Raw genomic sequence first — 24,959 nt, 5'->3', positions numbered from 1 at the left:
TACAGAGAGCATATGGTACATTATAAATAGATAAATACAAAATAAATAAATAGAAATTAGGCACAGTGCACAGGAAATTTTAAATATTCCAAAGATAGGAAAAGGAGTGGGAGTGGTGGGGATATCTTCACAACCTGAACTTAAACCAGCACCTCAAGTGTTGATAACAAATTTACACTATCTCCATTGAATAATGAATACGAAATGCATATCAGTTACTGTTAATGTTGTAATGCTTACCTTATCAATTGATGACCTGATTGCACTTTCCAGCTTTGCATCTGACACATGGCCCTTTCGCCTAGCTGATGTCTGGCACAGAATCTTCTTACAGACATTTCCGAGCATCTCAGCACACCTGTCTGCTGAAGCACCGCGGAAATCTCAGCATGTGTTTTGCCATCCTCAAACAGCTGCTTAATTATAGCAAAATATTCCTCCAGTCCGACCATGATTCCGTTTGTTTATTTTTCCCTAGTAACGACTACTTCCAGGTCAGACAACTTAACTATATTAAAAATAGCAAAATCGGAGGAAATGGTTATCTGTTTTTTCCATTTTTCATTTGAGCACAACATCGGGAAATGGAAAAACGAACCGTTATCCGTTTTTCATTCTGGTTTTGAAAATGAAACACAAAAAACGAATCTTTTTTTGTTTTTAAATTGAAAAACGAATGAACAAATGATTCATGGATTGAGATTGTCTTGTCAAGTCTTTGATGTTAGAATACATTCAGAGGCAGATTGCTAACTTCCTGTTGGATTTAGCTCATGGGTGTGAGCATATGATTTGTCGGGCTCGATGAAACTAACATTTTGGCATTTGTTTTATGTCTGTACAACATTCCTACTGGCTGCTAGGGCCATTTTTTTGTACATAGGTGGTGCTACAGAGTGCATTTTGGCACCTAAGGGGGTAATTTTGATATTGTATGAAAGTGTTCACCAGACAGGACATGTCTGCCAAATTTGGTGAGTTTCTGAGAATGTTGAGGGGGTCAAATGGCAGTTTGGCTGAAACTCCTTCTTTGTGGAATGCATACAATGGAAACACAAGATGGTGCTATAACACCATGAATAGACAGTGAGATCACTACTTTGACTTTTCCCTTACCTAAAAAGCATGCAAAGCAACTTAACTGTCAAATTCTCCACAGAAAATCCTTTTTACAATACAGAAAAAAATATGAAAATTAAACAAGAATATATATACACACACACAGAAGGGATTTTCAAAATAAAAGCCTCATTCAAAATACAAAATAATGACCATTACATAACATTCCTTAATTTTTATGACATGACAAAAATGTGAATGGTACACACATACATACATACATGCACACACACAGTAGGGTTTTTGAAAATAAAAGCCTCATTCAAAATGCAAAATAATGAGTATTACATAAACTATTCTTCATTTTTATAACCAAATGCTTGACTGTTTGTACAATTTTAGTTCAATAAAAATTATTCTCTCAGACAGAATAGGGTTTTCAAAAAAAAAAAAAAAAAAAAAGCCTTAAATGTGCTAAATAATGAGTTTTCTGCACAACTGTTTGTACAATTTCAAGTCACGCAAACAGATTCTGTCTCTCTAACACATGCATACACACACACATTATGGTTTTTCAAAAATAAAAGCCTTATTAAAAATGCTAAATAATGACTATTAATAACTTTTCTTCATTTTTAAGACCAAATGCTCAACTGTTTGTACAATTTTAATTCATGAAAAATTATTCTTTCTCACAGACACACACACACACACAAATGGAATTTTCAAAATGAAAGTCTTAAATGTAGTAAATCATGAGTTTTATAAACAACTGTTCCTACAATTTCAATTTTTTCAAACTGATTCTGTCTCACACACACACACACACACACACACACACACACACACACACACACACACACACACACACACACACACACACACACACACACACACACACAATAAAGCCAAAGAGATTGTTTGTTTCAAGTGGTTTATTTTCTGTTGCTATCCTACTACATCAGCCTGGGGTAGAATAAGTACCAGCAGATGCAGAGAGATTCCAAAATAAGGGTTTTCAAACAGGATCTCTGCTGCCTGCTTCCAGTCGTAGCTGGGTACATGCAAGCACAAGTTGTTGCACTAAAGAGACAGATTTGTTCCCCTCAACAGGTGCTCTCTCTGAGCTATCTATGCTGCCAAATTGCAGAACGTGTCACAAAACTCTTTGCTATGATGTGCAAAGAAATAATTTAAATTGCTTCCCAATTTGGCAGTCCCATCAGTGTGATAAAACCCAACTCAAGGTATATCAAAGACGCTACAATGTTAGAGAGTGCATGGGTCTATTTGTACAAGTGAGTCTGCATATAGCTTTAGAAAACAATGAGCCAAAGAAGAGGCAAATGTGCAGAGATGTGGTGTGAATGTGGTGAAACAGTAGCAAAGAAGCAGCAATGCTGAGTATCAAATTACAAAAAGAACTTCCTGATAGAAATCAAACAAATAAAATCCGTAGGTGTTCATTGAGCATGTGGGATTTAGCTGGTTCTCAGTCACTGTTTATTCCCTCCATAGAACTGCTGGGAACACTTTTTATCCTGGTGTTTTGTGGCAGTAACACAGCACCAGCACAAGTAGCAGCTCTGACACTTCCATTTTCATGACCTCACATTGGTTGTATTCTCTGCAGTATTTTGGTACATAGGTGGGAGACTCCTAGAACTGAGGCAGAGGTAGGTGGACTGTGGTGTTGACTGTCTGAAAGCTTTAAAACATAATAATAAAGAAAGTAATCGAATGTTTTTGCAGAGAGATACATATCTTGTTAAATTTTTTGTTTTCTGTTTCATTTTTGTCCTCTTGTAATTTCTTTGTTTCATCTTAAATGCTTTTTATCTAATAGATTTTTTTTAACAGCCTTCATCCCATCCTTGACATTTTAATCTTCTTTCACATGATTTTCATCTTATTTAATTATTTATTTATTTAACCTTTATTTAACCAGGTAGGTCAATTGAGAGCCAATTTTCATTTACTATGATGACCTGGCCAAGAGGCAGCATAACAGGCAGATTAAACAGTAAAAACAAAACAAAATAAAGGAACAAGTTATATAACAAGCCATAACAGTGCTAAACAGTATTATTTACAGTATTTACAATTATATATTTTTAAAAAAAATAGTAGTTATTAACAGTAAGACTAGAAAAACAAACAATGCAGTTTTACAACATGTTGGACCAATGCTAAAAGAAGGTAGCAGGTATGCTATATATGGTAACATGTGTAATGCCTTTTTTTTTTTTTTTTTTTTTTTATTACGTTACAAACTTTTTTGAGTTGTTCAATCATTTTTGTCTAATTACGTCTTTTACATTGTTTTGGTATTGTGTTTTTTTCATGTAGTTTTTTGTTACATAATTATGTTCTTTTTGACTCAAAAAACGTGACATTGCTCAACTAAGTCTGGTTGAGCAATAGCATTACACATATGCAACACCTTGGAAAAAAATAAGAAAACGCTCATAAATGTCTATGACATCCTAATTGGCTTCAATAAAATAATCACCCACTAAATCTGTTTCCATTTTTCCTCTAAAAACAGAAACATACATAATAGAATATGTGTGTAGTAAAAGATCTGAAATGTCAGAGCTATAAAGAACTACAATATGCATTTGAAAGCTAAATACACAATATAGTGGTAGACTGATCAATAGAAATTATCTTGTAACTAATGCTAACTAGCTTAGCACACAGCTGTTAACGAAGAAAGGTAGTTTAAAAATAATTATAAGCTATTCATAATAAATTAATCTTGTATTGTGCATATAGATTTCAAACATTGTTTCAATCATTGTTTCTGTCTCCCAACTAACCAGTACACAAATATGCTATTATTTCCTTTGGAATATCACATCTATGTAAGAAATACCAGTCACTGTAACAAAACAAACCTGAAGCACAAAGCTCTTATTTGATGCATGCTTGCTAAAAAAAAATCAAACATTTTGAAAATAAATGATTATTTTAAAATTACTTTATTGATTTAAGAATTATCTCCCAAGTCTATGAACTTTGCCAACAGCATTGGGCAGTAATTTATAGTAGTTCTGTGTGACAGAAATGACAAACAGTAGAATGTTGTCCTTGGCCAATCAGTATCAGTATCAGTATTCAGGAAAGCCATGCAATATAATCAGATTTATCATTAATTTACTATAATTGTAATAAAATAATGGAAAATGCCATTAAAAGTTGTCATACATAATGTATTATTAGTAACTCTGCCTGCTACAACGGTTAGTATATATCAATGTAATATGTAACGGTGACAGATTCAGCATCAACACACCATTGAATCCATGAACTCATCTCTCTCCTCTCAAGGTTTAGCTTCATGAAAGTCCAAGATACCCCATCTTCCTCTATACTTTGATCAAACCTGCTTGACGTAATGAGCTTGATATTTCACTCACTTCCTCCCACCTCACTTTAGCTTCTAACACAAAACTGGACAGCAGCTGTTCTTGGATCACCCATGCCAGTGTTTTTTGCCTGCAGATTAGGTGGAAGTTTATGCCCTCAACGACACTTTTGCGCCTTCTAGGCATCTCCACCTCTACCTGATGATTCTGCTTTGGTTCATTTGAGACTTATGAGTGAAACTTATGAGTGAACTGGTAGCTATGCTTAAGCAATCAAAACAGAGCTCTCTGTGTATGTGTGTGTGTGTGTGTGTGTATATATATATATATATATATATATATATATATATGTACTGAGTTAAAGCACATGATCCAAGAGGCTCTATGAACATACAACCTACGTGTGCTGATGCTTCCATGATTAAATGACTACTTTGGGACAAGACACACTTTAATTTTGTGCTGTTGACCTATTAGATTACAGTTTTGATTAAATAATGGGAACAAGCAGCAGCTCAAGGACAGATGACAATTGTACAAAAAATGTGGTGAGTGCAGCGGCTGATCACAAAGACAAGGAAGATTCCCGTTCTTAAAAATGCATAACTCTCGAGAGTAAAATTTCACATTGATTTAAAAGACACAATGGAGGTGTTGTATTGAGTCAACCACTTCCTCTGTAGGAATGAAAGCTCCTTCTGGAAGGAGACCGAAGCCTCGACTATTTGGCAGCCAGGGCTCAGCATCAGTGTCGACGCCAGCTTCGGCTCTGCTGGTAATGTGGTTCTGTAGGCAGCGGTCAGAGAAGGCGAGGTTGACTCGCGGCCTAACAATGGTGCAGCCTCATTATAGTTCATAGTCGAACTTGTACTCATGGGCCAAGTAGATTCTGCGGAAGATGAGTGCAGCCAGAGCCAGAGTTAGCACCACGATGAGGACAGCCGAGCCGGCGTGACTTTCCTCCTGAGGCTGGTGGGCGGCAGCTGCGAAGGCAGGCCTGTTGGGAGCCTCCCTGCTGTCCCTCTGGCCCTGCTGGCTATGATGCTGAGTACGACGCTGCCGGGGGCTGAGGGGGCGGCTGGTGGTGGGCACTGGGGGGGTAGGAGGTCCCTCTACTCTCGAAGCTGGAGATGCTTCTGCCTGTGAAGGTCGATAAAGGCTTTGTGACACTGGAAGTCAATTAGTTAGTGAATGCATCTAAAATCACACATTTCTGAGGTCCCCAAGCGAAGTAAAGATGTAATCAAATATTTTCAATTCATAACATTAACTTAAGAATAAGAATAGAAAACTTTTAATCAGTGTGAATGTTACTCTACAGATTTGGAGAATGCATTTTCAAGAATGAGACACCAAACCACACATGTTCCATCCCTTGAATGAATGTAGAAATTATGTTTTCTGAATCCTAGAATTATGAATGGTGCTTAAAGTGCTTAAAGGGTTAATATATCATCCCTAATATCTTCTGTAATTTCAAACCTTGCACAGTAATTTTACATAACAATCATTGAGCTCAATCATTCCATCATCTTTGATGGAATGCAAGCATCATGTTGTATTTTTAAGCACATAAGTGGAAAAGGAGAAGAGAGCACATAGAACACACAATCAGAGACCAGGAAACACTTAGCTTGCACTGTATAACTTCTAAAGCTGTAGTATTTGTGTCAATTTCAGTCTCTTTGGTCACCGTACTATGTATTTTTGTTATATGCTGAACCAATTAACAGTAGATTTTCATGAGGCTCAGCACTGATGGAAAAGCAGCCACTGTAGCTTTGTATCACCTCAGTCATGTTCTCGTGAAACATAAAAAGCTGTTTAAAGACAATAAGATGATGACACATAATGGTACCAATACTAATTTCTGAGCAGAGATACATTTCGTAAGCAATTACGCAAACCGTTAGCTGCAATGAAACGTTCCTAAAGTAATCTGAAGCTGTGGTGTCTAACTGCATAAAAGATGAGCAGTAGCTCATAGATGTAGTTTTCTGAATGACATCAATTTAAAGTTGCAAAGCAAACACAAAAATATAATTGACTTGATCAGGTCTCAATCACAGTTTGATAGACTTTGCAACAAGCTTTCCACGAAAAACGTTATATGGAAATGTGGCTAATAGTCTATCAGCCAGAGGGGGTCACTGGTACCAAACAAGGGGGCAAATGCTATCACTTATTTTTTGAAAGGTGTATATATGTAGATAATAAAAATGCATGATAGCAGTGTGAGAGTGGTAGCTTTCTGTAAAATATTGGCATGTTTGATATACGTAGTTGGTTCCTTTACAGCATTTTGGCTACACTGACCTTTAGGTAGTTTTCTACTAATATCTTCTGGCCATTTGAAGATATTATCACAAATATGGTCTTAATCAAAAGCCAAGATATGGGCCTTTAAGATAAATATTCATATTTGTTGCAGAAAACTTTATTGTAGGAAAACTAGCCACTGGTACTTACCCCTACCCCTTAAATATTTGTGTTTTTTTCGTTAAAATTCTAAAGTTCATCTCAGAAGACAACCATGTAGTTTACGACAATATGTTTGGCTAAATTACTTAGCCTTAGGACATTTCTACATAATGCATATCTTACATTAGGAATTTATGCATGTTCTAGGAGAAATTATGTGAAAATAATGCCAAACAGTCTGCTTTTTCAAAGGTTTTTTTATGATAGCTTCCTTATTAGTCAAGATATATCTACGAAAAGGGTATCAACCTAAAGTTGGTATTACTGGCTTTTAGGAAAGACTAGAAAATGTAAATTATATCCAATTAAACTGGCAATCTTTACTTAGATTGTTAGCCCTACCCCTTAAATATTTCGTTGTTTTTTTTTTTTTTTTACATTGACTCTCTATTTTGACCTTCATGCTGTGAACATATGGAGCCTTGGATCCTTGTTTTACTTTGGATGAAAGAGGTAATTATTTTTCATAATTAATCTTTTCCACAGTTTGGTAATAAGTGACTTTGTACATGTATGCTTTACACTGAATCTTCTGTATTTGCAGATCTGATTGGTTACTTAAATTAGAGGTAACAAAGTTGTGTGTTTTATTCTGTTAATTCAGTTTCAAATTGTTTGGTTTGGTTTCCTTTGCCATGTTCTTTTACCAACTTACTTATGACATTGAAAATTGTATTTGAGTGTAAAACCTATCATTATGGCATGACCATTATACAAACAGGAAGATATATCTCTATTCTCCAAACAGATATCTATCATGTTTTGGCACATTAGGAGGGTTTGTATGTTTATGGTTCATTTAGTATTTAAATGCTAACAATGAAAAGAGTTCTTGTAAAGTAAACTTAAGCATAATCTTTGGATGATTCAATATTGAAGGAGCTAATCTGTACCATATTATCTCTAATAATCTGAGTTTAAATTGTGTTCAACAGGAAAATGGCAGACAAACAGGGAGAGACTGTTGATGATCAGATCCCTGGTGGTCGAACAACCAGTGCCGCAGCCTCTTGCATAGGGCGTCTCAAAAATCACTTTTCTCTTCAGATCACAGTGTTATTTAAACAGTTAATCTCCAACATGATAATAGCCCCCCCAAAAAACATTTCAGCAAAATCTGTCAACGTTTGACCCCCCCCCCCCCCCACACACACACACACACCACCACCACCGCAAAGTATGAAGGGCCCATCAAAAAACGTCAAAAAGTGCCAAAAAATGCTGTTTTTAAATGCATTACCATGTTTAATAGATACTAAATGGATACTAAAGTGTCTAAAGTACAGACATCCATACTGCGTCACATGTGTTGCCTGTACTGACTGAGTCTACTGTGGTACTAAGTCTGTTTGATAAAGAAGTACCAATAGAAACCAAAGCAGCTATGGAGAGACGACTGCAGGCCAAGCCCAAACCTGCAGTATTCACTAGAGGCATGGACAGCAGCCTGACCTGGAGGATCTTGTGGGACCCCAGTCCTGGCTGATATTTGACCTTGGCATGGATGGGGCATGGCTGGAAGCACCCCCTAGAGCAGTGGGAGGAAGAGCCACAGTGCAGAGAAATGAGGGCTATTGTCTCGGGAGACACAGTGGTGCAGTGGTTAGCACTGGTGCCTCACAGCAAGAAGGTCCTGGGTTCGATTCCTGGGTGGGTCCTTTCTGTGTGGAGTTTGCATGTTCTCCCCGTGTCTGCGTGTCTACCCTCCCTGGGTACTCTGGCTCCTCCCACCATCCAAAGACATGCACTGATAGGTTAATTGATTAATCTAAATCACCCATAGGTGTGAATGTGACAGTAATTGTTTGTCCCTATGTGTTCAGTCTGTGATGAACTGGTCACATGTCCAGGGTGAACCCTGCCTTTACCCCTAAGTAGCTGGGATAGGCTCCAGGTGACCCCTCTAGTGAAGGTTCAGAAAATGAATGTCTCGGAGCTATCTGTGGTTAACGATGCTGCAGACAGAGGTGTTAAGGACATCCCAGATGATGCCAGTGCATCCATGGATGGAGCCCATAGAGGGAACATGGTTCCCACAGAATCAAACTACCAAAGTTTCTCAAGAATGAAATGGAAGAGTAACTATAGAGTGAGAAATAACTGAATAAATTGTGAAATGCATATGTATAAAAGTCATCATTAAAGTCTTTGATTTATGCAACCTTAAATCTCGTATTTAGCCTTATTATTGAAGTGTTCAGTTATATTTGTCTTTAACACAAACTTGTATTTTGCTGAAAAGGAGGTTAAGAAAATAGACATTGTGTTCAACTAGATTTACTGTTCTGAACTTCTTTCTATTTCAAGTTTTTAGCCTATAATTGAGTTATTTTATCTTAAAATAACCTTATTTTCACTTCTATATCACCTGACACAATAACCTATGAAGTTGATATTACAGGAACACTGTAAAATACCAGAAAAAGCAATTTGTGGACACTTAAAACCTAATTAAATATGATTTTTTGGGTTAAAATCAGCGTTTTTGGCGTTTTTTGATGGGCCCTTCATACTTTGTGGTGGTCGTGGGGGGGTCAAACGTTGACAGATTTTGCTGAAATTTTTTTGGGCGGGCTATTATCATGTTGGAGATTAACTGGTTTAATTAACACCGTGATCTGAAGAGAAAAGTGATTTTTGAGTCGCCCTACTCCTGCATCATTCATTGCAAACTTAAAACCTGTACAAACCAACCAAATGATGAGGAAGAAAGTGAAGTGAACATATCGAGTGAAGACGACATTGATGAGCCTGATTATTAAATTATTCTCACAATCTTAAAAACTGTAACATACTTTTCATATGCAAGCACCACGTTGTCTAAGAGGTTTTCACAATGTACAGAGTGGCTATTCAAAAAGACAATTCCTAATCAGTGAAATACGTCTATTAACCAATGGTTTCCGCCATGTTTACATATTCTCCTGTAGATGTTGAAACATTCCCCTTATGTCATGTATATAGATTAGTAAATATTAGCTAAACACAAACATTGGTTCTCATTCCGTGTGGTCACCATGTACGATGCGTTCTTCATTATTGTTATAATGCTTTGTATAAAAAGAGCTTCATGTAGAATTTGTACACAAAGAAAGATTAAATTGTAATAAACATGCTTTTCTCAGATATATACAGACCTATATTTGATTCCCTAGTGGACATGATTGTTATTTGGTTGGTATACCACTGCATAAGTATTCTAATCAAACCACAGTGCAAATGTGTCAGTAAATTTAAGGGGTAGGGGAAACATATTTTGGCAACTTGTTTTAGGATAGGCCTAAATATTTATTTTTGGGTAAAAGCCTATTGTGTTAGCTTTTAGTGATATATTATTTGTAGCTCTATCCTGAGCAGAACGAAAGTTATTACAAAATGTCCTTCAAAAAGTATGTGCTGCTGAAAATCATAGTTTGATTGACTACTTTTCTAATTTCCTCAAAATCTGCAGCAAAATCTGCACAATAATTCATAAACAAATATGCATTTTATAGCAAAGGCCTTGGTTAATGTAAAAAAAGTCAAATAATCATTCTTAAGACCCATATTGTCAATAAAGAACAATAAACATTGACCAAAATTGAAATATTTTCAAATTTTAAGGGGTAGGGGTAAGTATAATCGCAAATTTCTTCTTATGTAAATTATATTTTACCACATGTGAATATTTGTGTTAAATACCTGTCTCCTGGCTCTAGATTAAGACCAAATTTGTCATGATATATTTATTGTACTTGAAGTTATTGACAGAAATTCTCTTAAAGGTCATCATGGGCAAAAGTTAAAAGGACCGACATTGCATATCAAACATGCCAATATTTTACAGAAAGCTACCACTCTCACACTGCTATCATACATTTTTATTATTTACAGATGTACACCTTTCAAAAAAATAACTAATAGCATTTGCCCCCCCTGTTTGGTACCGATGGCCCAAATTTTGAGGTCGGGCTGATAGACTATAATATCCCATCAATAACTGCTTTGTCTTTCAAAGGAAGAATGAGTGAGACAGCAGATTACTCAAGCAGGCCCTCCATGCTTTTCAATACATTTAGGTATGATACCTTTTGTTTCCAATCTTTTATTTTATTTTTTATTATTTTACATAATAGTTCTGCATCAAGCTCCACTATTGTGGAACCACCTCCCTGCTTCACTCCAGGAGGCAGATACCCTCTCTATGTTTAAGAGTGGGCTAAAAACTTTCCTTTTTGATTAATCTTATGCCACGTTTCTGCTAAGTGGAACCGGCTCAGCTGGACTCGACTTGACTCAACTCAGGTACCAGATACTATTCCTGGAGACATTACAGGACATTACAAGATATTACCGACTTTAGAGTGCCTGGATGTCATAGCAATGCAGCACATAAGTTCTGTGATGTCTCCTCAGAGAGTTGCATATTGTCCCATCAAGCTCACGCTGAATTTTTTCTCAGCCACCAAGGACAGAATGTCTGAACGTCCTTGATCGACCATGGTGTAGTTTGGCGGGCTGCCATCATGTGGATTAGCCTACCAGTTTATTTAATGTAAACTTCTGAATCTGTTTTTTTAAAATGGCGTGTCGCACATTGATTCTTCCATTTTGGAACCTTGGCGGAGCAGATACCAATAAACTAGTACCAGGTACCAGATTCCAGGTCCTTTTACATAATGGAAACGCAAAAAGGCCAAGTCAAGTCCAGCCGGTACCACTTAGTGGAAACGTGGCATTACAGTTAGGGTGGTTCAGGCTGCTCTTAGTTAGGCTGCTATGGGCTTAGACTGCTGGGAGACTCATCATGATACACTGAGCTCTTCTCTGCTTCTCCTCCTTCTCTCTGACCTCCCTTCTGCTCCTCCTCTCTCCTATTCTCCTCTATTCACACCCCAGCAAATGCATGTTACTGACTTGACTTCTTCCCTGGAATCTCTGTACTTTATCACCTCACAGATATTCCCTGAATCATCTCTGGACTTGCTGCTGTGGTCCTTCTTCTCTACTGCCTTCTCTCACCATCATCATTCACTTATCCATATTGTTGTGATAATGTTTATTATATAGTTACATAGATAGTAGAGGTTTATATTATTTGTACTAACAGTTGCAGTAGTAGTATATCCACTGTTAAGAGTTGTGTTTGTAGTAGTAATATTAACAGTTATGGACATTTGTTCTAGCTATTGGTAATTATACTAGCACCCACTGTTCTACTTTTTAACAGTTCAAGTTCAGTTTGCTGTGCATCCATGTGTCTCCCCCTACTTTCCCCTTCTCCCCCTCTCCCCCAATCTCTCTCTCTCTTTCTCTTCCTTTACCCTCTCTCCTTAACTCCAACTGGTCAAGGCAGACGACCATCCTCCAGAAGGTGGGGTCTGCTTGAGGTTTCTGCCTGTTAAGAGAAAGTTGTTCCTTGCCACAATCACCAAGTGTTTGCGTATGGAGGATTCTGTTGGGTTCTGTAAATTGGCTTGAGAGTCTGGTTTCCACCGCCTCTATATGTAAAGTGTCATGAAAAGGGTGTAAAATTAACTTTTTACCTCATCTGCCATTGGCTAGTGACCTCCAAAAATGTACCTGCCAAAATTATTTTTCACCGGCCAAATAAAAATTACAGGCCTTATTTGACTTCAAATAATTACTTTAGGTTTTTGTAATGAAAATCCAACTTAAGCATCACTTAAATAATACAGTTATATACAGATGAAATTAGATTTTGCCATTTTATTAGGTTAGACTTCATTTCAAGGTGACTGCTGCGCAATCATTTCATAAAAATATTCAAAATTTAAACGTTGCACATTGACTGAGTGAACAAGATGTCTGTCTGACAGCTTTATCAGGAACATTCTGTTTAACCCGCAGGAAAAGGAAAAAGAATTTAAAAAAACATTAACTGGGATTGAGTCTAAATGAAATTACCGTACTTTCCAGACTATAAGCCGCTACTTTTTTCTTGTTTAGAACCCTGCAGCTTATACGGCGATGCAGCTCGAGTATAGATTTATATGGGCTAACGGCCACCGGGGGCGGTCTAGCAGGAAGCACAAAAGTGAGACAGACAGGTGGAAGAGGTGATGCGAAGAGAAGTTTTAATCTTAACTTTTAACTATCATTTTGCGTGTCGTGCACAAACCCTCATCATGGAAAACACACAAAGAAATGCATATTTTGCAGCTTTTAAGTTAAAAGCAATCAATGTGTCTGTCCAAGAAGGAAACAGAGCTGCTGCACGCAAGTGCCATTGAGTAACAACAGAGGAGAGACGTAGAAGGTGTGTGATGGAACCTTTGAGGCTGTACAACTCCAACACTGAAGAAGATGACTGCAGTGGTTTCAATGAGCAGAAGGAAGATGAAGATAGAGATCAATTACTTTTCTGGTTTTTGAACCAGCTGTGTTCCGGCTGTTTTACTGCCGTGTTACAAGCACTGTTTGGGAAAAAAGCAGTGAAGGTATGGAAATAAATATTTAAATAATCTTTCTGTTTACCATCTTTCTGTATAAATATCTCATGTCACAATGTGGACACCTGCGGCTTATAGTCAGGTGTGACTTAAAGTCAGCCACGGCTTATAGTCAGGTGCGGCTTATATTCTGGTGCGCCTTATAGCCCGGAAAGTATGGTAACTCCACAGACCAGGGACATTTGTCTAGAATGCTCTATGAATACTAGAGCTGGGTAAAAAAAATCAATTTGATCGCTTTTTCAGAGCGTGAGTACCTGACCCGGGTACTGCCACACCAGGGTGTGGACGGGTCCGTCTCGCGGGCCCCTAGGGGAGACGTGGAGTCTCGATCTTGATCGCCAGGACGCTCGTGGAGGAGGGGTGGGGAAAACTCCTCCGTGGGAGGTCTCCGCTGAACCCATACGCAGTGCCGAGGAACTGGCTCTCCGAGGCGAGTTGCGGAAGCCAGCCGTTCTCACATGCGATTCAAAATTTTCCATTGGCCACTGGTGAGTGTGTGTTTTTGTTTTACATGCCAAACAAGTTTTTTACCCGCAATTGGTGCTTGGCAGGTGTTAATTTTACACCCTGGTCATGAGATAACTTTTGTTATCATTTGGCACTATATAAATAAAATTTGATTTGATTTTGGATGCTCTCCATGCTAGTGTCTGTCTCTGAACTGCCTACACAAATTGTGGAAATATACATGGAGGAATGATTGCTGTAAGACATTTGTTCTAAAGTCGCACCAATTACAGTGCAGGTGGAGTGAGTCCAGAGGAGAAACCTGAGGAAACCCAGTAAACAGCATAAATTTCTCTGTACTTCTAAGGCAGTGTGGGACACCATGGACCTACGCATCTCATTTCTCTTGCAACTTCAACGGCAGATGGAGAGTTCTATTTTTGCCATGGCCCTCCTCAGTTTATCCAAACTTGGAAGGACCAAACACTAATCTAAACTGGCCTCCTCTTTGTGCTTCTGTAGGGAGCACCCGGCATCAAAAATCAATCCTCTTAGCTATATCATCTAAACTGGTGAAAATAAGCCATGTGAACACAGACTTTGAGCTTCTACAACACGTTCACTATGACGTTAAGGGACAGTGCTCATGTGCAGCTGCTTGATTTCACAGCTTGAGTCTGTGCAGCCGTTCCAGCCTGCATGGTGTGGCACAGTATGCATAATCATTTCCTTTTATTCCATTAGAAATTATTCAGGAGCTCAATGAAATGTCAGTGGGTGATGAAGCATATAATTAATTAAACGAAACAATGTGAGAAATACAGTTATTGATTGCATGACAACAGCTCCATGTAAGACTGTGTGTGTGTACACACATACACACACACACACACACACACATTAAAATAAACTGTGTTACACTTCCTTCATGCTCTGGTCCTCCACCAGAGGCCTGGGCATCTGAGGATTTCTGCGCAGGATCTTAGCTGTTCTTTGTACAGTGCTCTTTTGGACAGAGATCTCTGATGTTGTTCCTGGTGTCTGTTGGAGCCATTCACCCAGCTTGGGGGTTACTGGGTTGGTAGAGAACAGGAGCAATTCTAGGATCTGACCTTTGGGGGGGCTCAGCGCCCAGGAAGCAGCTGACATCGATTCTTGACAAAGAATTATTAGGCTATTGAATTTAATCCAGTTTTTAAATTTCTTAGAAAAGGCAAAGATTTTTCATAAAAACATGTATGACAAGAATGTGTGATAATCCAACAATGATCTATGTACAACTTCCACTGACATACAATCCCACCACTTTTTCAGCCATTTCACCCGATGAGAGTCTAATATCATCTTAAAACTATGATGTATAATATTAATAATTAAGGATGAACAATGATCAACTTTTCTCCAAAATTAGTGAATGTAAACTCAGGAGAATGCTCAATTGACCACAGCTGTCTATTATATTGTGTCTCAGCTTTTTTGGCCTATTAAAGGATAAAAGAACATTTTGAACTTTAGACTATTTTTGGGCTATTTCTAAAAGCCTATGCCTTCTAAATGTGATTTAGTACTGTGTAAATACGATATGGAATTATGTGCTGTCCATGGCATGGAGGAAGGTAGTTCATGTCTCAATACATATTAAATCACATTTAGAAGGCAAAGGCTTTTAGAAATAGCCCAAAAATAGCCTAAAGTTCACAGCCGCTGCGGATCAAGGAGGAGGCTGTGGAGGAGGTGGAGGACTACTAATACCTGGATGTGGTGATCAGCAACAGACTGTACAGGAAATCTAACACTGAAGGCTCTGTACAAGAAGGGGATGAGCAGACTCTTCTTTCTGAGGAAGCTTAGATCCTTCGGCGTATGCAATAAGATGTTGGAGATCTTTTATCAGTCTGTTGTGGCCAGTGCCATCTTTGCTGCTGTTTGCTGGGGCAGCAACATCAGAGCCAGCGATACCAACAGCCTTGATAGAATCATCAAGAAGGCTGGCTCTGTAATTGGTCTCATGTTGGACAATTTTGAGACCATGGTGGAGAGGAGGACGCTTAGAAAACTGGTATCCATTACGGACAATGATGAGCACCCTCTCCACCACACACTGAATAGACAATGGAGCACACTCTCCACCATACACTGGATAGACAGCGGAGCACCCTCTCCAACAGACTGTTGCAGTTCCTCTGTCGAATGGACAGATTCAGGTAATCGATAAACTCACCTTTGTTTAATGTTAAAAACTGGTTATAAACATATTTCCACTGTGCACTTTGTTAATTATGCACCAACATCTTACTGAAAAATTCCATTTTACATTTACACATTACATTTTATTGTTGCTCCTTATTGTTCAGATTTTCTACCAGTTCTGTTTCTATACTTCTAATGTATTGTGTATAGTGTGTTTCTATGTGTGTTGTATTTATGATTCTTGTGTCCTGTTAGTATTGTCATACTGCTGCAGTACAATCTCCCAGTTTGGGATCAATAGATAAAGTAAATAAAATAAGTAAAAAAAGTCAGTCCGTCTGTCTATATTCAGTTTCAGGTATTGTCAACATACGTTCTTTGGCCAGCAACTTCTATTTCTATCTACTTTATAAAACCAGCAAAATGATACATTAACATTAGACTTTATTTAATTTCCCAACACTGTAGTTAACTACTAGTGACAGGGGGCCGAATCTACTAAGATCCCAATTTGTGTGTACTAATTTGCTTGCACAATCTAGAATTTTGCGTGTGGGGTGTGACCACGGTTTGCGGGTGATTTACCAAGATTGCTTGTGCAAATTACAACAGGTGCAAAGCTTTGGAGACCGCCCTATTTAAACAAGGGTTTTGCGTGTGCTAATGGAGACAATATGCTGTAAAAACTGCTCTGGGATACACCAGCACTAATGGGAACAGTGTGCTGAATGATCCAGACGCACAGAAATGTGACGTTGGAGGAGTTTTGTCATAGAAGGCATTGCATGACTCATTCATTCCTTCATTTATTTTTCATTTTAAAAGGGTGTGTGTGTGTGTGTGTGCGCACGCGCGCACACAGATAGTTGGGGGGATAGTTGGATTGAATGACTGTCACGCACATAATTTTGTCACACTGTAGCCTAATGTCGGTGCGTATTTTTAATCACAATCATCAGGAGTGGAAAAAAGTCCTGTAAAGTGTGTGTCTGTGTGTGAGTGTGTGGGGGTGGGTGGGGGGTGCATATGTCTCAATTATTTTTTCTTCCGTCACTCCAAAAATGTTAACACGAGGGTGAAAAATGCGTTCTCTGCCTCTCATTCCATCATTTTGATGTCCCCAAACCGCAGCCATGAGTGTGCAATTACACATCCAAACCATTTGCACCTCCTTTTGAGACATGTTAAATATAGACGCAGTTTCTGTGAGCAAAATTGCTTTCGGGTTTGATAAATCACTTTGCGTGTGCTAAATTAATAAATTTATATTTTCTTCTCCCAGCACACGCACAACTGTGTTGAAATGCCCCAACTTGCATATTCATTGTGACAAATGTACTAACTGGATGCAGACACACTATTTTGCACCTTTGAAAGACGCAACTCTTACTGCACACTGTTAGAAAATCAGTTTGTACATTTTTTTGCGTGTGCAATGAGTTTGCACACATTTTAATACACGCAAACCTTTGATAGATCCGGCCCAGGAAGTAGTTGTCTTTTCACACATGCAGGACAAATTAGGTTTCTGGCTTCACACAAAAAAGCAAATATCTTTCTACTAGCTGCTTCATGGAGATTCTAAATAGGTGTTTTCAAATGCTCTCCTGATATGACTTCACTAGAAGTCAGAAAACAACAACTCCCCCAGTCTAAACTGACTGGAACTGTTCACATTACACGATTATCTTGATCATGCTGCAGCTACATATTTTGGTTGATTTTTCAAGTAATTCTATGAGTTTTCTACTGTAATGAACTCAGACTGAAGGACAGGTGAGCAGAATGCTGTGGGAAATGTCTCCAATAGTATTATGTAATTATGTAATTTGCTGCTGGGGTCCACACTGGAGGCTGGTTGGGATCTGTGCAGCAGCGCCATCCAACCTACCTGTTCATCCAGGGCGGACCTGTCAGCATGTTCAGGGCCTGCAGACCTAGTGGTGTCTCCCTGGGGGGGTGTGGGGGGCTCATTTCCTGACCCTCTGCACTCACTGGCCTGTCTGGATAAACTGGATTCTGCCTGTACGGACACACAAACAATTAACTCAAAGCTGCAGCTGGAAATGGAAACCAAGACCTTCATTAAACAGTCACTGATCACAGCTGATAACATGGTATATAAAGTATCACTGTGGTTTTCTAATACTGGTTCACTTTGCTCTGAATAATTACCAGTTATACATTGAAACTGTGGGGCCTTGGACTTTCAGGGAACAAATTATCTGATTTATTTCACAACTATACTCATTATGTCTGAGTGGAGATTTGACCTAGGTACACATACTTTACTTTCTGATGTCATGTAACCTAGGTATTGAAATTCAGTTACATGAAAACCTGTGGACATAGAGATGTGCACTCCATTTACTTCCATTTTTTCAATTTTTGCAAGAAAAGTTTAGAGTTAGGAAAATCACTTTCTTCTAAAACTGTTGAAGACTCAGACTGAGAACATATGTTATTGGAAAGACTACACATTCAAACCTCTTGTAAATGTTCCCCTAATTTTCTCTGTCCACAGTCTGTCCCGAGCTGCTGAAGATCAGACCTGCATTTACTCTCACCTCCTTTAATCCTCTTTGACTCATGCTGGAGAACACAATCCAGTGTGGTAATGTGACAGTCCTACAGGTGTCTGTTGGCATCTGTGGTACTTTACTATCTTCACAATAAACTGTAATTTTTGTGTTTAACTTTTTTTACTGAAAATTTTTTATTTAAATAGACAAATACATATGTAATTGATGTCATGATTCCAAGGGGATCCAAAATTGTCTCTCACCATTGACTGATATTGACATTTTTTCCAAAATAGGGTCCCATGGAGCCCAGCAAAAGGGTACCCATAACCCTAACCCCCAACTGTCAACCCCAACAAAGCGGTTACCACAGATGGCGTTACCTTGGAGCCCAAAACCACTGTGAGGAATCTAGGCATTATTTTCAATCAGGATGTTGTCATTTAACTCAAACATAAAACCGATTTCTGACTGCCTTTTTTCATCATCAAAATACTTATAAAATCAGGCATATTTTAACACAGAATGATGCAGAAAAATTAATCCATGCATTTATTACCTCCAGGTTATATTATTGTATTTTGCTTTTCTCAGGTTGTCCCAAAAATACTTTAAAGACGCTTCAGTTAGTCCAGAATGCTGCTTCCTGTGTTTTGACTAGGACTAATATCAGTGAACATATTTCTCCTGTGTTGGCTTCTCTGCACTGGGTCCCTGTAAAAATTAGGATATACTTTAAAATACTCCTCACTTACAAAGCGCTTCACGGCCAGGCACCTACTTATCTGAAAGAGCTCTTAGTTCTCTACAATCTAGAGCACTATGCTCTTAACATGCAGGCTTACTGGTGGTCCCCAAAATCTCCAAAAGTAGGACAGGGGCTAGAGTATTCAACTATCAAGCTCCTCTACTGTGCAACCACCTCTCTGCCTCAGCCTGGGGGGCAGAAACCCTCTCTATAGCCCCTTTTACACAGCACCTCTGTTACGGAAATATTTCACGTTTATTCCGGAACATCTGTGTAAACAAAATGGTGGGATTGTGACAAACAGCCGTTTGTCACTTAAGTATGAATACAGGCACCTTTTTCACTTAAGCACTTTAACTTGCACATGTAGTTTACAGCACAGCACTTTAAACAAACATACTTGCACAAAAAAATAATTGCACATGATTGGTTTTAAAAGTAGTTTATTGATTTTTATTGTCTTTCCTTTTCAGTTTTTACATCCAGTGGTACTTGTATTTTAATTGATGATTGCTTGGCTCTGGAGAAAAGGAGATAAATTAGGTCACAAACAGAAGCAGTGCAATGTAAATGTGCAATATTTAAGTTTAGTGTCTGTGTGAGTGGATTTTAAAAGTGCTTAGTGAATGGTGTTTTAGAGTGTTTGTACTTACCCTGTCCTTGTGTCCAGGTCCGTCAGCAAAAAGAATCCAAGCATGAACAACAGCCCTTAAGAAGGTTCCGGCCTGGACCAAGGCAGGGAAATGTGTGGGGGAGCCAGGAGGTGTATTTTATTGGTTTATGGGTTTTTATTTAACTTTAGTGTTTGGATTTAGAGTTTTTAGATATATAGCTTGGGTTTTAGATAGGCTAAGGTTGTGGGTTTTAGTTATGGAGGTTTTAGATTAGTTTTAATAAGTTATGTAGATTTGTAACTCCCCTGTGGCGCTGTAGTGGTTTTATCCAGTTAGCAAAACAGTATAAAAGGGCGCCTGTTTTCATCACTTGTGGTTCTGCTGCTGGAGAAGACACTGCTACTCCAACCTCCATATGCACTTGCACTTTTTTTTGGCATTTGCACTTTTTCAGCACTTGCACTTTGTTGGAAATAGGTATTATTGAAAATAAAAAAAAAATAAAATTGTGGACCATGCCATCTCCTTCCTCGTTTCACTGACCTCCAACCGCTAAACGGCCAGCCTACGTCACAGGGATCAATCTGCAATTTATTCACTATGATGGTCTGTTCCATTTGGTCACCTGTGGATAATGTCATATCACCTATAGTAAGTTAACACTGACATTACTGGCATACATGTCCATGAAATTAAATAACTTAACCGAACTCTGACTCGAATCAAACAAGCAGACTGAGACTCCACTTCCAAATGGTCTCTGGGCCAGTTCACTTCTGGTGTGAATATAACCAGCTTCGAGCCAAAACAAACCAAGGAACCATGCGCCTTTTTGTGCTTGATGAGTGCTGGAAGTGGCCAAGCCACACGGATAGTCAGAGCTAATAGCAGCAGCCATGAGCCGTGGACAGACGTGGACCAATGAGGAGATTGAATGTGTCATTGACATTTGGTCAGATGCCCGTATTACAAAACTGGCTCTGAATGAGATGTTCTTGACAGTTAACATTATTTTCATAAATTTGTGTCTATAAAAATATAATACATATTCAGAAAATGATAACTGCACATAGGACCTGCACATACGTTTTCATCAACACCTGCCATCTCTGATTGACCCTGCCCCCAACTTTTCTGTTCAATGCCAGTAGTCACAGCAGTTGTCACATGCATGCTTATATTTACAAATTTTGATCCACTAGCAAAAAGTGTAATGAGAATGTGATCCGACCCAAACAAAAAAAAACAAAGTCTGCATTCAATTCGAATCAAATAAGAAGACGAAAGGACTTTCCAGGTATGAATACACCATAAAGATATACGTCTTTGTTGAAACACACCATTTTAAGTGTGTAATTGCAGTGTATGTTCTTTCATTGAAAATGCTACTCAAAGGTACATAATTTCAACATTTGCTGTAAAAGAATGACATGCATGTTGTACTGAGAGATGGTCATTTTCTAACTCGCTCACTGCATTTCTAAGGTAAAGGTAGTTTTTGTTGTAAAAGAGCAGCAGAAATACTGAGGAAGTCAGGAACAAGCACGATGATTGACAGAAATCAGTGTGTTGTGTTATCATGGATGGAGACAACTGAGCAACTAGCTAAGCATCGACTGACCATCTCCCACCACAAAACAGACACTAGGGCTGCACAATTAATCGATTTTAAATCGAAATCAGATTTTTTAATTAGGACAATTTTTTAAAAAGGAAAATCGTCAAATCGATGTCATCTCTCTCATGCCTCCCTACCGCGCGCCACCGGGCTACTGTAGGCTCTTCCTTCTATCTGTGACAGCAGTCTTTCACAGAAATCTATGTAATGACTGGACTTCAAATCTGCTCATGAGCCTGCAGTAGTGATACCAATATAAGCCATGGCTTCACGCACGGATCCCACAATTCAAATATAACTGCATGGGGATCACTCATCTTATGTGGTCCACGCATGCATGACTGATGCCTGTCTTATATTGGTGCCACTTCTGTGGGCCCAGATACCCCAAAAAGGAAAAAAAATAAATTACAATTAATTTAGTTCTCTTACTTGCTAAATTTTTCATTCACAAATGTAAGTTCTGTGACATAAAACCAAATATTATTTATTTTTTGAAAGATGTTGAACTTTATTCAAAGCTGTTAGATAAATCTGGAAACAAAAGGTATCAGTATTTGGTCTGATTTGGACATTGTATTGTAGTGTATTCCCCCTGGCAAACTTATGTTAGTTTCTTATTGTATACATTGTTTGTATACTCTACTTCATTCAGTAAAGATTTGATGAAGAAAAATAAAACTTCTGTGGGCCCATCACGTGATACCATCACAGATTTGAGGTAGGGAGCAGTGGCCTGCATTGTGGGCTGCTCACAAAAATGGCATGCTGGCTTCTGTTGTCTTTTGTAGTTCTACCCAAAAATCGAAATCAAAAAACGAGTTTTTAGAGGAAAAAAATCGGGATTTTATGTTTTGGCAAAATCGTGCAGCCCTAACAGACACCAAGACAAGCTTCATAGAAGCACATGAGCATGTACTAATATTCAGCACAGAGAAACAGATGAATGTGAAAACATAGATGTTGTTCTGTATGAAGGAAGTCATAGTCATGTCACATCAAAAAATGATCATTACTGATTGGACGGATTCTTTTCTTCCTCTTCATTTTTCAGTCTTCTGAGTTTTCATTTAATTTGAGCCAAGACGATCTGCAGTGTAAATACGCTGTCTGACAAAACACAAATGTGACGGCCCCGCACCTTCCGGGCACTAGGGGCACTGTCAGTTTTCTTTTGCAGATGGTGATTTCGTGATGGGTAACACCTGTGGCAGCCAAGGCCTGCCTATTTAAGCAGCTCGCCCGGGATGATCATTGGCTCTCTGGCTCTGTGGTTCTCGGGCTCTCTGGCTGGCTCTCTGGTCGTCTCACTCTGGTTTGGCCTGGTCTACACGCTCTCGGTCTGCTCCGGTCTGGTCTCAGTGCTGCTGGTGTCTGGTCTGGCCTGGTCTAGTCCTGCTCTGCCCTGCTCCTCCTGGCTGGCGTTTTCAGCATTCTTGTGTTTTTGTTATTGTTAATTTACTTAATAAATCCTTGTTACTTTTTCACCACCTCCGTCTCCATTCTGGTCACCACCTCAGAGCCGGGTTGTGACAAGTGGGGGCTCGTCCGTTTGGTTTCCTTGATCATGTGACAAGTGGGGGCTCGTCCATTTGGTTTCCTTGATCACATGACGAGTGGAGGTTGTCCGGTCCTTGGTCCATGTGACAAGCGGAGGTTTGTTTGATTCATTCATTTTTTCATTAGCGGTAGTCTCTGCCGTGTGGGCGGGGCCTACATGATTTTGTGAATGACTGGTTGTAGTACTGTCCACGTGACGTGGCGGTCGGGTGTGTTTTTTCATTGTGCATGTGTGCGCAATCTGTCTGCTTTTGGAGACTTGAGGTGAGTCTGTTTGTGTGTAGAGCGAGCCGGATGTGTGTTTTGTTAATGTTCAGCTGAGTTTAAACTCTGAGCTCTGTTCATGTCCTTTCACACTGGTGTGTCGCTGCTGTCTGGTCCCTGTAGGCTCAGAGCGTCTTCCCCTTTGGAATTCGCTGGGGGGGCTCTTTCTTAGGTGGTGTTGACCGTGGGTAGAGCAGTTGTCTCGGGAGCACGTCCGATGCTTTAGTTGAAGTCGCCGTTTATCCGGTTGCTTCACTATGCATGCGGGTGCATAAGTACCCACCACCAGTAGACAGCTGAAGACTAGGGAGGAGCTTAGAGAAGTTTCTGCTAGGCAGATAGAGGGACTGGCTGCGGTGGCTGTGGGGTGTGTTCTGGCTTTTGGCTCAGGAGTTTCAGGTGAGTTTTAGTGGTTTTTTTCTGGTAGGTTGACTTAAAATGGCCTCGGTAGAAGACTTCCTGTCTGCTCCTTCAGAGGAGTGGTTAGACAGCTGTTCCAGAGAGCAACTGGTTAAAGTAGCTGAGCATTTTGATTTGGATGTCGGTGATAAGCGGCAGAAAGTCGTTATGAGACAGATTATTAAAGGCAATCTGTTAGAGAGCGGGGTTCTCCGGTCTAAACCTCAGGTTGGCTTGACCGTAGATTCTGGTGCTGTGTCTGTCTCAGATGTGGAAGACGCAGGCTTAACGTTTGAGCAGCGGGAAAGGTTGCTTTTACTGCAGCTGGAGCTTAAACGGTTAGATCTGGATGAACGAAGACTGAGTTTAAGTCAGGGTAGTGGACCCGGTCCTACTCAGTCCTCTGAGGTTCCGCGTTTCGATGTGGTTACTAACTTACGTCTGGTCCCTCAGTTTTGTGAGCGGGACCCAGACACATTTTTTTCTCTGTTCGAGTGCGTGGCTGACAGCCGGAACTGGTCTGACGCAGAGCGCACACTGCTGCTCCAGTGCGTCCTGACAGGGAAGGCGCAGGAAGCGTATTCTGCTCTGAGTCTGGCAGAGAGTAAAGTTTACGGATCTGTCAAAAAGGCTGTGTTAAAGGCATATGAACTGGTGCCTGAGGCATACCGTCAGCGGTTCCGCACCTGGCAAAAAACACAGTGGGCAGACTCATATGGAGTTTGCTAGAGACTTAATTACACACTTTAATCGGTGGTGTTTGTCATTGGGTGTTGAGTCTTATGAAGCACTGTGTGACTTGATAGTTTTGGAGCAATTCAAAAACACTGTTCCTCCTCACATAGCTGTTCATATTGACGAGCGCAAAGTGAAAACTGTGACCGAAGCGGCTGCGCTCGCGGATGAGTACGTGCTGACGCACAGAGGCCGTCAGTTTAATGGTGGTGTAGACCCTGAGGACAGCAGGTTCCGTTCGTCTGGTAGACAACGGGAGGCTGGGTCTAGGTCCTGGAAGCAGGACGCATCACCACGTTTTCCAACTAACTCTAAGGTTTGTAATTATTGCAGAGGCAGGGGCCATTGGAAAGCAGAATGTCCACGCAGATCTGGTAAAAATGCGCAGGTTAAGCCCGTGGTTCTGGCTGCTCCTGTGACACACTCTGTTTCTGTGGACACCTGTAGGGTCAGTATCGATCCTATTCAGGTTCATTCCTGTGTGCCCTGTAGCGAC

At 39.6% G+C, this 24,959-nt stretch overlaps 1 protein-coding gene across 2 annotated transcripts in view; it reads right to left on the bottom strand.

Moving 5' to 3' along the window:
- Window positions 1-2,601: 2,601 nt before the first annotated feature.
- Window positions 2,602-24,959, bottom strand: part of ube2j1 (ubiquitin-conjugating enzyme E2, J1) — a 105,021-nt gene continuing 82,663 nt past the window's right edge. For both annotated transcript variants that reach the window (XM_030127811.1, XM_030127812.1), the window contains 2 exons: window positions 17,895-18,026; window positions 2,602-5,570 (listed from right to left, as the gene is read on the bottom strand). In XM_030127811.1, the coding sequence (XP_029983671.1) occupies window positions 5,277-5,570; window positions 17,895-18,026 (426 nt within the window). In that variant the 3' untranslated portion in view covers window positions 2,602-5,276. The remainder of the gene's footprint in view (window positions 5,571-17,894; window positions 18,027-24,959) is intronic.

This window comes from Sphaeramia orbicularis, chromosome 24 (genome assembly GCF_902148855.1).
Source record: "Sphaeramia orbicularis chromosome 24, fSphaOr1.1, whole genome shotgun sequence".
Taxonomy (NCBI): Eukaryota; Metazoa; Chordata; class Actinopteri; order Kurtiformes; family Apogonidae; genus Sphaeramia; species Sphaeramia orbicularis.
Note: the sequence above shows the minus strand (reverse complement) of the source record. Positions and strands in the feature narration are given on the sequence as shown.